At 43.5% G+C, this 14544-nt stretch overlaps 1 protein-coding gene across 1 annotated transcript in view; it reads right to left on the reverse strand.

The window, feature by feature from the left end:
- The window catches only part of LOC141014545 (cadherin-7-like), a 106911-nt gene extending 93906 nt beyond the window's left edge, over positions 1-13005 (reverse strand). The window contains exon 1 of the mRNA XM_073488385.1: positions 12769-13005. Within this exon, the coding sequence (XP_073344486.1) occupies positions 12769-13005 (237 nt within the window). The remainder of the gene's footprint in view (positions 1-12768) is intronic.
- Positions 13006-14544: the final 1539 nt, after the last annotated feature.

Genomic DNA, 14544 nt, shown 5'->3' on the forward strand with positions numbered 1-14544 from the left:
TGCTCCTTTAAGCTACATGTACAAGTTGCAGTTCCTAGCAGGTGTTCCCTCACAAAATGTAGCCTAATTTCAAAATGAATTTCTTCCCTTGACCTGAGACGTGCCATATCTGCCAGTCTAATTCGCATAATGGGATCCGATCACAGTTCAGGCAGAATCAAGATACGAGAAAGAGTATTGTTTTTAGGGGTAAATTTAAAAGTTGCTGTGTTTTTTAACCTTTATTTATTCAGGGAGGTTTCACAGAAGGGAAGCCTGTCTCTTTCAAGAAGATCACATTTGCACAGTGACACACATTCACAGCCAGAAGCTGCCAAGTACAACAACAGTCTGATCTGCCTGCCACTGAGCAGCTCCACTGGAGCAGCTGGGGTTAAGGGCCTCGCACGAGGGCACGTCAGTGGTGATAATGAGGGACGGGGAAAGAGGCACTGGCTTTTTCACTTTCCCACCCAGACTTTAACTGCTGGTCTGGGGACTGAACCAGCAACCTCCCAGTCACAATCATGTAGATTCAGATGTCATTATCCGGAGTTAGGGGTCGACCGATAAGGCTTGAAAAACGATATTTGGGACCGATATTCATTTGCAGTAAAAAGGAAACTGTTCTTAAGGACAATTTTCAGATACTTTACTTGAGTACTTCACTTTTCTGCAACGTTATACAATACTATCATCTCTAGTACAATTATTTGATACATTTAGTGACTAGTTACTTTGCAGATACTGATTTTTCAGTGTTATTAACTGTGACGCGTTAACGATCAAATAGTTTTGTGGGGCGGCACATTGTGTGAGATGACGCTGCATCAGAGCCAAAGTAGCACATTTTTTATTGGCAATCCAACCGGCTGATAATTGGTCTATCCCTACCAGGTGTAGCCCAAACGGGGCTCTTGTTATCCAGAGGACAGAAGTGCAATGAAGAAGGGAAAACAATTTTTTACCCAAAAAACACTCTCCAATCTGCCCAAATGAAAAATCTGTTTCCAGCAGCACATGATTGATAGTGGAAAGCCATTATTAGGCCAAAATAAAAGCTTGAATTAGAAGCTGAAATGTTAAATTCTCTGATGCAATTAGTCACTATGTGCAATTAAGCACAAAAAAAGGACTTTAATGAATCCAACACAATGATTCAAACACGCAAACCAAAGATAGAAATCGTAATTAACGCACTCCTCCTCCAAGTGCACCATTACTCCTACTATCTGCATCCATTCAAAACAGAAAAAACAAAGTATGCATTATCTCTGTGTTCCCCTGCTGCCAAGTGTATTTCCTTACACAATGAATCGGTGACAGGATCTTGGGCTGCAACCAACATGGTCTCCAAATGATAAAATACACCTCCAGGAGCAAAGGTGCAGAGGCACCGTTGTGAATCACCAACATTAGTCCGATGACTGGCTCATACAATACCCTAATTGCCTCGTGTTACTATGCGCACATTCTTCTCCGCAGAGCAATGAGCCGTCTAACATCACATTGCTATTCAAGTCACAAAACATTAGCCGAAACCAGGACGGAGAAGTCGAAAGAAAAAAAAAAGAAGATTTGACCACGTTATTAAGAAACTCTTGAAAACTGTGACACGACTTGCTTTTAAGTGTTTTGAAGCCTCTACCTGATGTTGTTGACTACTCCCCGTGTGATATATATAAATAAACAGCCCTGATATGGAAATAGGCACGACACACCAAGTCAGTTACTTTCAACACCGCTCAAAGTGAGGTTTGTGTGTGTTTGTCATGCTTTCAGAGCGGGTGCCAAGTAAGAAAGCTGTAGTAGAAAGGCTATACTAAGAGCTTTTTCAGTACATGTAGGTCATTTCTCCTCCCTGTGGAAATATAGCCTGTTTTAGGATTAGGGGCTATGATTCATTATGACTGAATTTAATTACAGCGAGAGGTGGCCACTGCATCCCCGGTTTTAGCATATTAGGGTCCCTTCAGCCAATGGATGGTAAATGGTAGGAGGGTGTGGGGGTTGGGTGTGTGCGCGAGTGTGGATGGAGGCAGGAGGCTTCGGGTTACTTTAGCCGAGCTGCAATTTGAACACGTTTTACATGCACACACACATTAAAGCAAATTACCGAGAGCGCGGTAATCAGGTTAAGGCGAGAAAAAAGTCGGATAACTCGTTTACGTGTTTCCCCCATTCCCGTTTCCAAAAACGGTCTGATGTCAGAATCAACCCTCAGTGCGCTTTTGTTAACAAGGAGAGTGTGTGTGAATCATTATTAAGACTTTCTACCATTCATATAAATCACACACACTGTGCTTACGACTTGTTACAGCAATTCATTAAAAGGAGATTCCTGTCAGATGAGCTCCATTTATTTGAACTGTTTTAAATCTGGATTTAATTTGACTTTTTGATTGGAAGATGGTTGAGATTTTGACCGCTATTAGGTGAACTATTAGAGTATGCAATCTCACAAACTCTCAAGTGCATCATGTTGTTATAACTATGATTAGGTTGGTTTGGAGATGTGTTGGTGTTTTTTGGTTGTAGGGACTGCACGATATGGATTTCTTTCAGGCGATACCAGTAAGTACCAGCTTCTCATGGCCATTACCAATAAGATAACCAGTAAATTGACATTTGTGTTCTTTAAAAAGGAGTTCGTAATCTTTAGTGTATGTAAGAAAAGGCTAAGAAGTAGTGTGCTGAAACTTGTAGACTTTTTCTCTCCTTGTGAAACACCTGCAGTGTCTCCTCTACATTCATCCAGGAGTGGGTGGACCACCACAGTAAGACCAGCTAGATACATTTGGACATTGAATAATATAATCTAGATTAAAAAAAACACAGCATAAGTTATAGAAGTAGCCGTTTAATCACAATCAAATGACTAAATATAAACAGTAGTGCTGCGACCACTTCTCCAAAACTCACACCAACAGGAATGGAGGCCGAACAAATACCCCAAAATTACCCCCTACCGCCGCTGCTACAAAATATTAACAGGAGAAACAGAGTTTTGTAAATTGCAATCACCTTTTCATTGTGAAAAACAGGCCCAAAACGGGACGCATTTGATTTTCTAGTCAACGCTGTACAGCTCTAACAAGGTGCAGCAGTTCGACGACGACAACGGCGAGCTGCGCTTATTCTTATTGTAAACCAACATTTTAAGGTGCTTACCGCTACCTACTGCTGCGCTTGTTAAGTCGGTGAGCGCAATTTGGCTTTGTGTCATCAGGGCTATAATTTCATCATCGACTGAGAGCCAATAAGGCCTCGTTCAGACAGAATCAGACGTTGCAGCGAATAGCCACGGGGTGTCTGCGTTGGCTCGGGCTTCATTCCACGGCCACTTTGTGTCAAAGTGCTTCACAATCAAAATAATTGTAAACACAATAAAACATGATATGAACAAGATAAAAATTAAATGTTAAAGTAACAATAAATAGCATCAGTTAAGAAAAATATATGATATATATTGCCTTGCCTGAAAATGACCGGTCCTAACTACTGCCTCTGATCCGCAGGTCAGGCCTTCGCTATAGTAGGATTCATAATGGTGCACAAGGCAAACGCTGAGTCACTAGTCTCCGGATCTGATCGCCAGCATACGTGATTTGCCACGGTAACGTGAGGTCGATCTCACTTCCCAAAAGTTGATTCTGTTTCATCTTCTTCGCCTCGGCCGGCCGCACCCCCCGCAGTCAGCACCACTGCCGCTGCAACTACCCTTACTCGACCAAATGGAAGGATGCCTGACTCTTCTCACTTTTAATGAGGCCTCAGCTTCCCATTATCACACTGATACTGTATATCTACTGTGCATCCCTTCTTGTGACAGTAAACATGCTGAGCTCAGCCTCACATCGACTTGACTTCTTGTGTTGTTTTTCCTCCAAAGCACAAATATGTAATATTATACGATATGTATGTTTTGCCAAGTCATAATTTCTGTGCATATTTTCAGTGTGAGCTCTCTCTCTCTGTTCTTTCCATGTTCCCCCCGGTTCCTGCACAGGTGCTCCCCTGGGTTCTCGTACCTCTGGTTGGGTATCATTAGTGTTCCTTAAGTGGTACTTCCCAACAACTCCAAGAAACCCAGATAAGGTGATACTGAACCACGTAATTGGGTTTCACCTTCCTAAAATCTGGCTCTGATAATCAAATCATTGTTCCTCCCTTAACATGAAAAAGGAAACCCAAGTTTCAAAAAACTAGACCGCTGCTGAAAGTGGAGAATAATCAGATTACTACGGAGCCTCGATGTTTGTTGAATCGATGGCAGCTTGATAGACTTTCAAACCAGGGGTCCCGTAAGCATCACAGGGCGATACATAATGAATTAATCTAAAAAGACGCTGGACACAGTCTGTGGTGGAAGGAAAAATAAACAGCGGCGAGGAAAACTCAAGGAAACATTTGTAATGCCTCCAGTCTCTTGACCAATGGTGTACCATGCCGTTTGAAAACCAGAAAACTGAGATCAAACTGCTTTCATTTCGTACAGATCCATCCATGGGAGATGTAATTAGCCAGTCCATGAAAAAGGAGCGCTGGTCTATAGTGCCTCATTACATTTTGAGGAGAACAGTCAAGAAGCCTCTGCACAGAGATGCCTGACCGACACCTCTCCCTCCTCACATCACCACTTTTTTCCTGCCTTCAAAACGAATTAAATACATTTTTAAATCCCATAAAAGGCAAAACGCTCTCTACTTCATAACCAAAAGCCTTTCTAGGAGGAACAAGTGGCAGGCATTTAACCAGCTTCTTAGCATCACATGAAGAGCGGTGCGTACATTATTCATTGAAATGGAGAGAGCGCTTGATACCAAACACAACAGTCTCCAGGCCACCTGTTATCCACTTTGTAGAGGAAAAATAGAGAGATCTAAAAACTTTAACTTTCGTGTGTATTCACAGTCCGTCTACACTCTCAGCGCAGGCTGAGGACCTCTCTTGAATAATTCAGGATCAGACCTGTTGGGGATGTCGAAAATTCAATACATCAGCACTTCAGGAAACTTCAGCAGCCTCGTACTCCACACAAAAAAAAACATAAAAGAGATTTTTACAGACAAAAAACATAAAGCACACAGCAACTTCAAACTATCTCTCAACACCCCCTGCCTACAATGTTACTTAATATTTAATTAGGTTTCAATATTAGTAGCTACAAGGATTTATCCCATCTCGATACAGCACGCCCAAGTGATAAAATGATCTACCTCTGTTTTTATCGAGACATCATCAAATTTGAAAAATGTAGCTGAGGGCTGAGAGGAGAGGAGAGCGAGTAAATCGAAGCTCTAAATAACTTAAATTTGCTGAAAAGACAAACAGCTTCTGTAATACGTTGAAACACATGAGGAGTAAATCAGCGTAAAAGACCGACACCAGCTGCCTGTCTTGTCTCGGAAACGAAAAGGATCATGTTTGAAATGACGCACCGTTTCTGGGAACTTCTCAACCAGACAGATTTATCAGGTCTAGAGTGAAGATTCGAGTTTAAACTGCCCCACTCGAGCTTGTTTGGCTTCACGGGTCGAAGCAGCTGCAGCCCCCCTGCATACCGACAGTCCGCCCACCCGGACTGACCGGTTGCCATCCCCCTCAACCTGCTGCGTCACCACGTCTTGTTTGGCCAAGTTTAGACGCCGTTTTCGTGTAAAAGCAAGAAAGAGGTAAGTGCTGCAACCACGTCACACACACACACAGCCTTGACCGCCATGGTAAATTTCGGCGTCACTAATAGAAAGCTTCAGTTGCTTTAAGGTGGACCAATGACCTGATGGACCATCAGACACATATCTGCTGGTTGTGTCTCTCCCTTCACTCAGCATCACGTATTATTTTAGTTTTCCAGACATGTCATAAATGAACTTTTATCTATTTTACCTATTATTCATCAAAATTGCCTGAATCTGTTTAAAAGTTCTGCAGCTTTTATCAGAGGCCACTCCCCCTGACACACCTCTTTTAGTCAGTTGGGATCAGCTGTCCTCATGTTACTCGTTGTTTTGTGATGGGCTCAAACTGTTTCCGCCCCCCCACCTTCAGTCTCCTGGCAAAAACACTGGTCACAAAACCAACCAAACAACCGACAGAGTGAAGTCTTCTCGCACTGAGCAGGACTAATCAGGACGGTGGGACAATGCGTCTGACTGACCGCTTGAAAACAAGACAACTAAACACTGCGGCTCCTTTTGGCTACAAATGATCATTTATCCTGTTGTACAATCTACTATCAGTTGTGTCTTTTTCAACATCATAACCTCTTAAAAACCCTTTGTGACTGTCTTTTGGACCTTTTGTTTGGTTTAAGTGTCAACCCATCTCTTTGTGGTGAGGTTGATTAGAAATAGAGCTGCGACTAACAATTATTTTCACAGTTGATTAACCTGCTGATCGTTTTCTTGATGAATCGATGAGAGAAAATGGTGAAAATTTCTTGAAGCCCAACCTAGATGACGTCCTCAAATATTTTGTTTTGTCAACAACCCAAAGATATTCAGTTTGCTGTCATGGAGGAGTATATAGATTCATCGATTATCAAAATAGCGGCCGACAACCAAGTGATTCATCGATTATTTGTTGCAGCACCAGTAAGAAGTTTGGCTGCTTACATGCTAAGATGCAAGTTTGTGAAGGGTGGGTTGCAGCTGCAGCCCACTGGTGTTACGATAAATACGTTTTTGTATAATTATTTGGTTCTTCGGCGTGTGGCAACACTGATACTTGGCTTAGTTGGTGGCATGAGGTGGAATAAATATTTAGTTGGATGTTGACGGGTACATTACATCCTTTGTTTACCCATTTTTCTGGATTAAATGACCAATATAATGGTCACTGCTCCTGAATGCATCTCCCTGTACTCAACAATGTGTTGACTTTTTCCTGACCTCCTTCTGGACATTACAGGATCTTAAAACAACTGCCAACCTCGGGTCCTGTGCTGCATCTTAAGAGAGGACTGTAAACAATGTTCCTCTGCTGTCCTTTCCCCTACCCCACTGATAACTCCCCTCTGGTCTGCTTTACACCGCTGTTTTCATCCCCTTTGATTCCCTGGCTCAGATAAAGGCTTTCCCACCATCCCACAGGCCCCCAGGACGCCTCATGAGCTCCCTCCTCTGTGAGCTCCTGTCCCTGGGTAGCTTGTGTATGATGTGCCCCCCTCCCTGTCAGCTCGAATCACCCTCTTCTGCGGCTCACCACGCCGCTCTCACCACTCCCCAGCTGCGTGTTTGCAGCACCAGCGAGTGTGAGTAGATGCTATTGAGACTGACCTTTGCAGCGGCGCCCCGTGCTCTATGATTCTAACCCGTTTGACAGTGAACGTCTCGCGGAATGCTAATGAAGTGGTTTGCATAGTAACATGTGATGTTGGCTCCATCGCAATTATCTTTGGGAGTATCCCTGACGCATTATGATGCATATTGTTTGATTATTAAACTTAATTACTGTCACACACAACACCAGGTTCTCGCCACCGGGTCAGGAATTACTCACGATTGCACGCTCGTATAAAAACGTCTGATGATTGCCGCGATAAAAAAGAAAAAAAGAAAAAACGTCCTGCTTCCTTTATCATTTCCTCTCTTCGAGCTTGAAGAGATTCCTCCATCAGGAGATGTTTTCCATTTTCTTGCTCCTCATTGAGCTCCTTTTAGTTGTATTGGAAGACATCCTTCAGGGAGAGTAGCAGGAGAGGCCCCGGCTAATGCTTACCCCGCATGCAGCCTGAATTATAAGGTGGAATAAGTCCTTCCATTACTCTGATGGTTAGTCAGACTGCCAATTTTGGAGACATCTTTGTGGGGGGAATAAAATAAAAAAAAGGTGCGATTCGGTCTGTGTCATGAAGCGGCACTCTGCCTCACAGGCTGCAAACGTCTCCAGTCGAACATAAACAGATCCGTGAAGAAAAAGACATGTCCTTAATTATGTAGCGGAAGCGTTGCGAAAGTTACAGAGAGACGTCGCTGCATTAACAAAGATCCCAACCTGACATTCGAAATTGTCGCCGTCATGTTTCACAAAAAACCCTTTTGCGCTTGCGAACATTGCCTATTCAGCAGAAGCTTTGCAACGCTCAGATACTTCGTCGCACCAATACTCATCACACGCGGCGAAAAACGCTAATCGCATCATGTGTACCAGTAAGTGTTTGTTAAGTGGATGAGTTGCTCCGCCGCTTGTTTAAATATGTGCGTCACCAATTTGCTGTGCAGTTCGAGGGCTCCTTTAATGTATGTTTCCGCTGGCTTGATGTGTGACTGCAGCTGATTCCAGGCCAGTACACTTACCCGAGGCAGAGTGCCAAGGCATAATGAGACATTTGGTTGTGAAATTCAGAATCTGACAGAATGCATTAAAGCCGAGCAGACTGCAGATGCAAAGGGAGCAGCCAGGCCAAAGTGATGACTTCCCATTTTCCTACCAACTATATCATATTTCCCTCCGCTCGCAGCCAAATAAACGACCAAATTGTGCAGCGGCTGTGCCATTGTTTGGACACAGATTCCTATTGTCTGTCATATTAGATACGTCTGACAAAAGCGATTACTGGCGATGTCGCTTGGGTGTTTTTTGCCCATCACCTGCTGGAAATATTAAGAGCTGAGCTGTGAAAAAAACCCGCTAAAGCATCCATTTCTAGTAAGGTCGTTTTCCCTGACACGGCGGGACCTTCCGTGTCGCTCGCGAGGTCAGGGTGTCCCGCCCTGGACTTTTTACAGCGTGTCCTTGTGATACCAAACAAACACACACGCCATGTGACAACTGTGATCTTAGGGAACAAATAATGTGACAGCTCCTCAGGCTCCCAGGCAGCCTGCTATGCCCCGTGGGGAAGGAAATGAATCTGATTTTTTCATATTTCGGGAATGGGTAAGACTGAGCTCGGCCACGAGGTCACATGTAAAGACGGAGAGATGGGGGCCGGTGTGACTTTTCACATGCTTTCCCTCGCCCAGACTGTAGGCCAGCGCTACGACTATAAATGCATCTGATACTAAACGAAACAAAAGATTAATCAATACACGCACGGGAGGAAAAAGCACTACCTGTTAGAAAAGGGGTTGCAAATGAGTTTGTGTATATTCTATGTGGATAAGCAGATCTCTACACATCTATGAATAAGTAATCAGCCTGTTTGTGTCCTGCGGGATTTACTAACAAGAAAAGCAATCAGACACAAGCATGTGCAGAAGAAAAGGCTCTCGAAATTCCCGACTACTGCGCCGGCCTTCTCTTCTGTAACTTCCAAAACGGTCAACGCGGGACAAGGACACGCTTGAATCGGAGAGCAGATGTTCAAAAAATACTCAGATGCATTAGATATCCGGAGATGCGCAGATCAGACGAGACTCTCTTTGGACAAGAAAATGACCTTTAGCTGAACTCCGGCAGTGTCACAAATAGGCTCATTCTGATTTAGATGCTTTCCTGCCGACATCCCTCCGGCAAACAAAAAACAAAAAAAAACACGGTGGAGAACAATAGGACAGTCAAATGTATCCTAATTCCAGCTGGAGACACTAATCCAGTTCAGAGACAGCAAGGAAATGGGCTTGTGAGAGCAGACCCGGCAAATACATGCAGATGAGAATGATTATCCTGCAGATGAGCGGAAAGATGAAAACTAATTTAATAATAAGACCAGAAAATTCTCCAAGATAACAGGGATCTAGAGACCAATCCGAGACCCATCTGGCCCGGCACTGCGCACACACACCAGAGCCATTTTCCAGGCAGGAGCTGTCCATTTACACCATGGTGCTGAAAGCAGGGGAGCAGCGTTTGTGTGTACACCAAACCCTGTGATGTAAAACAACCATTCTACAACGCTGTTTGAAAAACTAGCTTGTGATTATGCATAATAATTTGATGGGGAAATTAACAGAGTAGTGCATTTTGAGGCATTTATTCGGCAGCTATGGTAACTAGCTGCTTCCAGTTGTGAACCGTATATAGTAGTTTTATTTAAAGCTCATTTTAAGGTACTTGTGCTTGTAGTTTATCTCACTCTCTCAATTTCTTTGTCTTTCAGATCTATTTCACTGCATTTCAGAAGGAAGTGACATATTTTGTGCTCTATACTTTTATTTAACATGCAGAGTTACAAGTTACTTTTTGTGGAACGTATTTAATTTAAATTCACACCACAACATCATTTTGACGGTTGTATGTTACTAGTTACTTCCAGCTGTGGTACTAAGTACATTTCATTGATGCAGCTGCTGTAATAAAGTACATTTTGAGGTACTTGTGCCTGAATTTTACATGACTCTTTTAGTTTAACGCTGTATTGTTCATCTAATTAACTACATTTTATGTTTTATTATTTTTATTTTTTACTATTTACTTTCCTCTGACAGGTATAGTCACCAGTTACTTCCAGTTGTGAACCTTCACAAGTCATTTTTATTCAGGTTCTGCTGTCAAGTAAACTTCAAGGTTTCTGTCATCAGTTACTTTTAGGAAGTCCCTTGACATTGAAACATCTTTTCCAAGAAAGACCTGGCTGGTTACACTTGAAACTGAAATGGATCACAACAGAGCGAATACAAACATCTTCCTCATCAGAAAAACAACCATATAGATCAACTGTGAAAGCAGCTTATTGCAACCAGTGTTTACGTTTCTCGTTAGGCAGCAAAAGTAATAACTACAGCAGCAAAGGAGGAAATCTGGGTGAAGGATAATGAGCGACAAAGTCTGTATAGGAACATACCTACAATAGTAACTGAAGTCACACAAGTAACATCGTTATTTTAACCCAAACAACAATCTCTAATAATAGTAATATTTATTCGAGACGCAGTATATTGTTACTTCCAGTGGTAACCTCTAGTACTCAAGCACTCTTGGCTTGAGTACCACACTCTGCAAGTGGATACTGGACGTCCTCACAGGCAGACCACAGACAATTTGAACTCAAACCTCCTCCGCTCTCAACACTGGGGCCCCACAGGGCTTCGTCCTGAGCCCTCTCCTGTTCACAATGCACACCCACTACAGCGACCCCCTAACACGGAGAGAACTCTGTTGTGAAGTCACAAAAATGTAAAATCAATTAATAGTTAAACACCCACATGGGGTATTTTCCTGCATTATAAGTAGTCTCCCAATGCGTCGTTAATTAATCATCTGAAAAGCCTTTCTGCATAATTGGAACTTTGTAAACACTTGTTAACCCCCGATTAAACACTTAAAACACATTATAATGTCGTCGTAAGCAAATGTAAATATACATTTTTACTCTTGTGGTGTACAAAGACGATGACACTGAACTATGAACCTTTCATTATTCTTATACAAGTGTTTATTAATGCATTTGTCTGTAATGAGGCGATGACAGGCTTGATAACAGGGTCAATTGAGCTTGTTTGACGACTTATACATAGTGTTAACACTTAAATGTCTCCATATTTGATTAAAAACTACATAAATGTTTGTTAATGTATTACATGCTGCTTATAAATACTTAAGAGTTACAGTTTAGTTTGCTTTTAAATAAAAATACAAGCAGAACATCTACTTGTAACTGAGTTTTTTTTCCCTAGCTCTTCTCTGTCCTCTTCCTTCTCACCCTCACAAAGGGCAAACTTGGCCTTCAGTGAGCGAGCTCTGGTGATGACTGTCTCTATGGCCATCAACTGGTTAATGAAATCCTCTAACTTCTTGTAGTCATGGTTGGGAGGGTGCAGTGGTTTGCTGGCTTGGCATGTAGCTTGCTGAATGGTCTTTTTGACTGATGGAATATCTTCTTTTGACTCCTCCTCCTTCAACTTCAGAATACCAGCATGGAGTATGCAGGACAGGAGACTGCAGGTCAAGTCTGCAGGTTTTTGTTCCTGCACACATTTCTACCTCAGGGACTGTGATCCATAACAGAACAGCAGCGTTACTGTAACTCGCTAATGCCTGATTAGTCACTTTGTCGGTGCACCCTCGTATTAACTACGCCACTTGTGTCACTGGGAGGGCTTCATACTTATTTATCTGCCAAAACATGCATTACTTTGATCTATCTGCTTGTACCTTGGCAGAACACCCACTCCACAAAGACACATTTGAGTAATATGTACCTTTTTTTTTCCCGGCGAATGATTGCAATGCAAATTACCGTGTCAAGTCGTACAGCGTCCTCTACACTGAAACTGTACATTTGCACAGGCTCACGCTCCAACCTGGCTGGGATAAAAGAAACGCAGAACGCCTTCCCACACTGTCTGTGTTTTCTCTTTTCATTTGTTTAATACTGTATATAGGGCAGTGAGAATATGTACAACTCTGTGAAAACAACTGCTGTGTCCTAGATTTCTCAGGTCGTTATGGTAAGAGGTTATTGATATGTGTATTATCGTACAGGTGCACAAAACCTGGAGCAGGCTCTGCATGAAATGCTGCATGTGTATTACACATTTAAAACGTTGTGCACGTTGTTAAAGGCGCACCATGTGAGACAAGAGAAAGATCATTCAATGACTGATTTTTTATGGCTTAAAAACAAACCAAACAAACAAACTTGCTTTGTTTTCATGACTGAATAAACAAACTGATCTTAAACGACAACATTCTGTTTGACTTTGTTTATATTTGGCGGACCCTGCCACCTGTCTAGCTTCAAACACCTCATTTTCCTCTGAGAAAAGCTTGTTTATTCAGTTCTGGAAAAAATAAATATTTCTGAGTTTGTATTATTACCTCATTCAGTTTAAAATCCTTCTCCAAAACCACATAGTGCCCCTTTAAGCCGTGCTAATGCTGCTCCGGTCACAGATCTCTTACCTTGCCAACATAGAGCGGTTCATTTCCTGTGTACTCCTCCAATACGAAGAACTGGTTCCATACCCAGCTGCGTTTGTGCCTGTGCAGGGCCTCCCAGGGGTCTGGATCAGAGTGCGGGGACTTCTCCAGATCCCCAGAGCTGGGATTCAGCCCCCAGCAGCCCCTTTCCCGCAAGGGAAACAGGAGCGCCAGGAGAGCCAGGGCTCTGCATATGCCTGAGCAGCACCACCCCATCATCTGGGCCTCCTCCAAAAAAGCACCGAGGCCAGAAGAGCAGCGGAAAAACTAAAAAAAGACAGTAAGGCTGAAATGTCAAAACCCTCAGGGTTTTATCCACACAGTCCTGACCCTGTGTTTTTCACCAGAACGCGAGAGCAGTCAGACCCGGAAAAGAGCGCATGGGTCGGAAAAGAGTCAAGCTCTGCATTTTGCCGTGTTGTTCTTCTTTTTTTCCTGATTGGAGACTAAAAGTGGGGTAATTCCCTCCACTTTGGAGCCGGGGAGTTGACATTAAAGCCGGCTAACAGGGTCAGTGGCGACCGGGCAGGCTTCAACACACAGGCTGTATAATTGGCACCTATCAGAACAAGAGAGAGAGGGAGGGAGGGAGAGAGAGAGAGAGAGAGAAAAAAAAAGAGGAGAGAGACAAAGACATAGGGGAGAGAAGGGAGAAAGTACCGTCAGCAAAATTGCCTGTGTGACCGCAGTCACTTTAGACAGCGAGTAATGTGCTTGCTGATGCAACGATAATGACATTTTTCACCAATCATAAAGAAATTGGTCAAAAACGGAGCAGACAGTAAATACGGTACAGACGACGTCCTTCACATGCACGCCCCCTCACGCCAGAGGAAAACTGTGGAGAGGTCAAAGTGTTAATCAGTGTAAGATGGAGGTGAAAACGACCTGGAGTTTCTCCATGCAGATTTCGCAGCGAGTGAGACAACACTAGCTGCGCGGAATAACAATCAAAAACGCCCATTCGGGCTGCCTCCCAATTATCTGGGCTTCACCTCGCCAAGGTCATTATTTTGTCACTTTTTCTTTGTATAAGATCACGGCGTAATGGTGGCGGGGCTTTTGCCACTCAAACACTAACAAGCCACATGATCTGTGTGGCGAAGCTCTCTATCGCTGGAGATTAAAAATAAATCTGAGCTGTCAGCAGCATGATGGCCCGAGCGCTCCTGACCTCTACTCCTCGCAGTCTGTTTGCCGGCACCAGCACATGCAAGGGGATCTGTCTCCCTGCCGTCGTCATGCCGTGACAGATCCCCCAAGATGCCAGAACATGAAGACTTGTCAAAGCGAGGGGAAAAGCATCAGCTCCTGACAGATAATGTTCTTGGTGTCACAACACATCCTGGCAATGTGGAGTAGTACATAAACTTCATTACATCGCTGCTAGTATCGCTCTAATTTCATCTAATTCCCTCAATAAATACCTCAAAGGAGCAACACTTCCTTGGTCTGAGATGAGCAGCAGCGCTCGCCAGCAAATCTATGCAACACGTTGGGATGATGCTGACTCCCGAAAATGCCAGGAGACTTCAGGAGGTCTTCTGAAAAGCAGACGTTTAGAAAACTGAGAGCTTGACCGCACGTATATTTATTTCCACGCCGACCTCTCTTTCTCTCTCCTCTACGCTGGGTATTGGCAGGGCCCTGGACGAGGAAGGTAATTGCTTTGGCATAAAGTGACCTCTTTCTTCCCACACAGATTCTCCAGTTCTCATTTGACTTCCCCTCCCCCCTCCTCCCCCCCCTCCGAGCAAA

The sequence above is a fragment of the Pagrus major genome, chromosome 19 (genome assembly GCF_040436345.1).
Source record: "Pagrus major chromosome 19, Pma_NU_1.0".
In the NCBI taxonomy this organism is placed as follows: domain Eukaryota; kingdom Metazoa; phylum Chordata; class Actinopteri; order Spariformes; family Sparidae; genus Pagrus; species Pagrus major.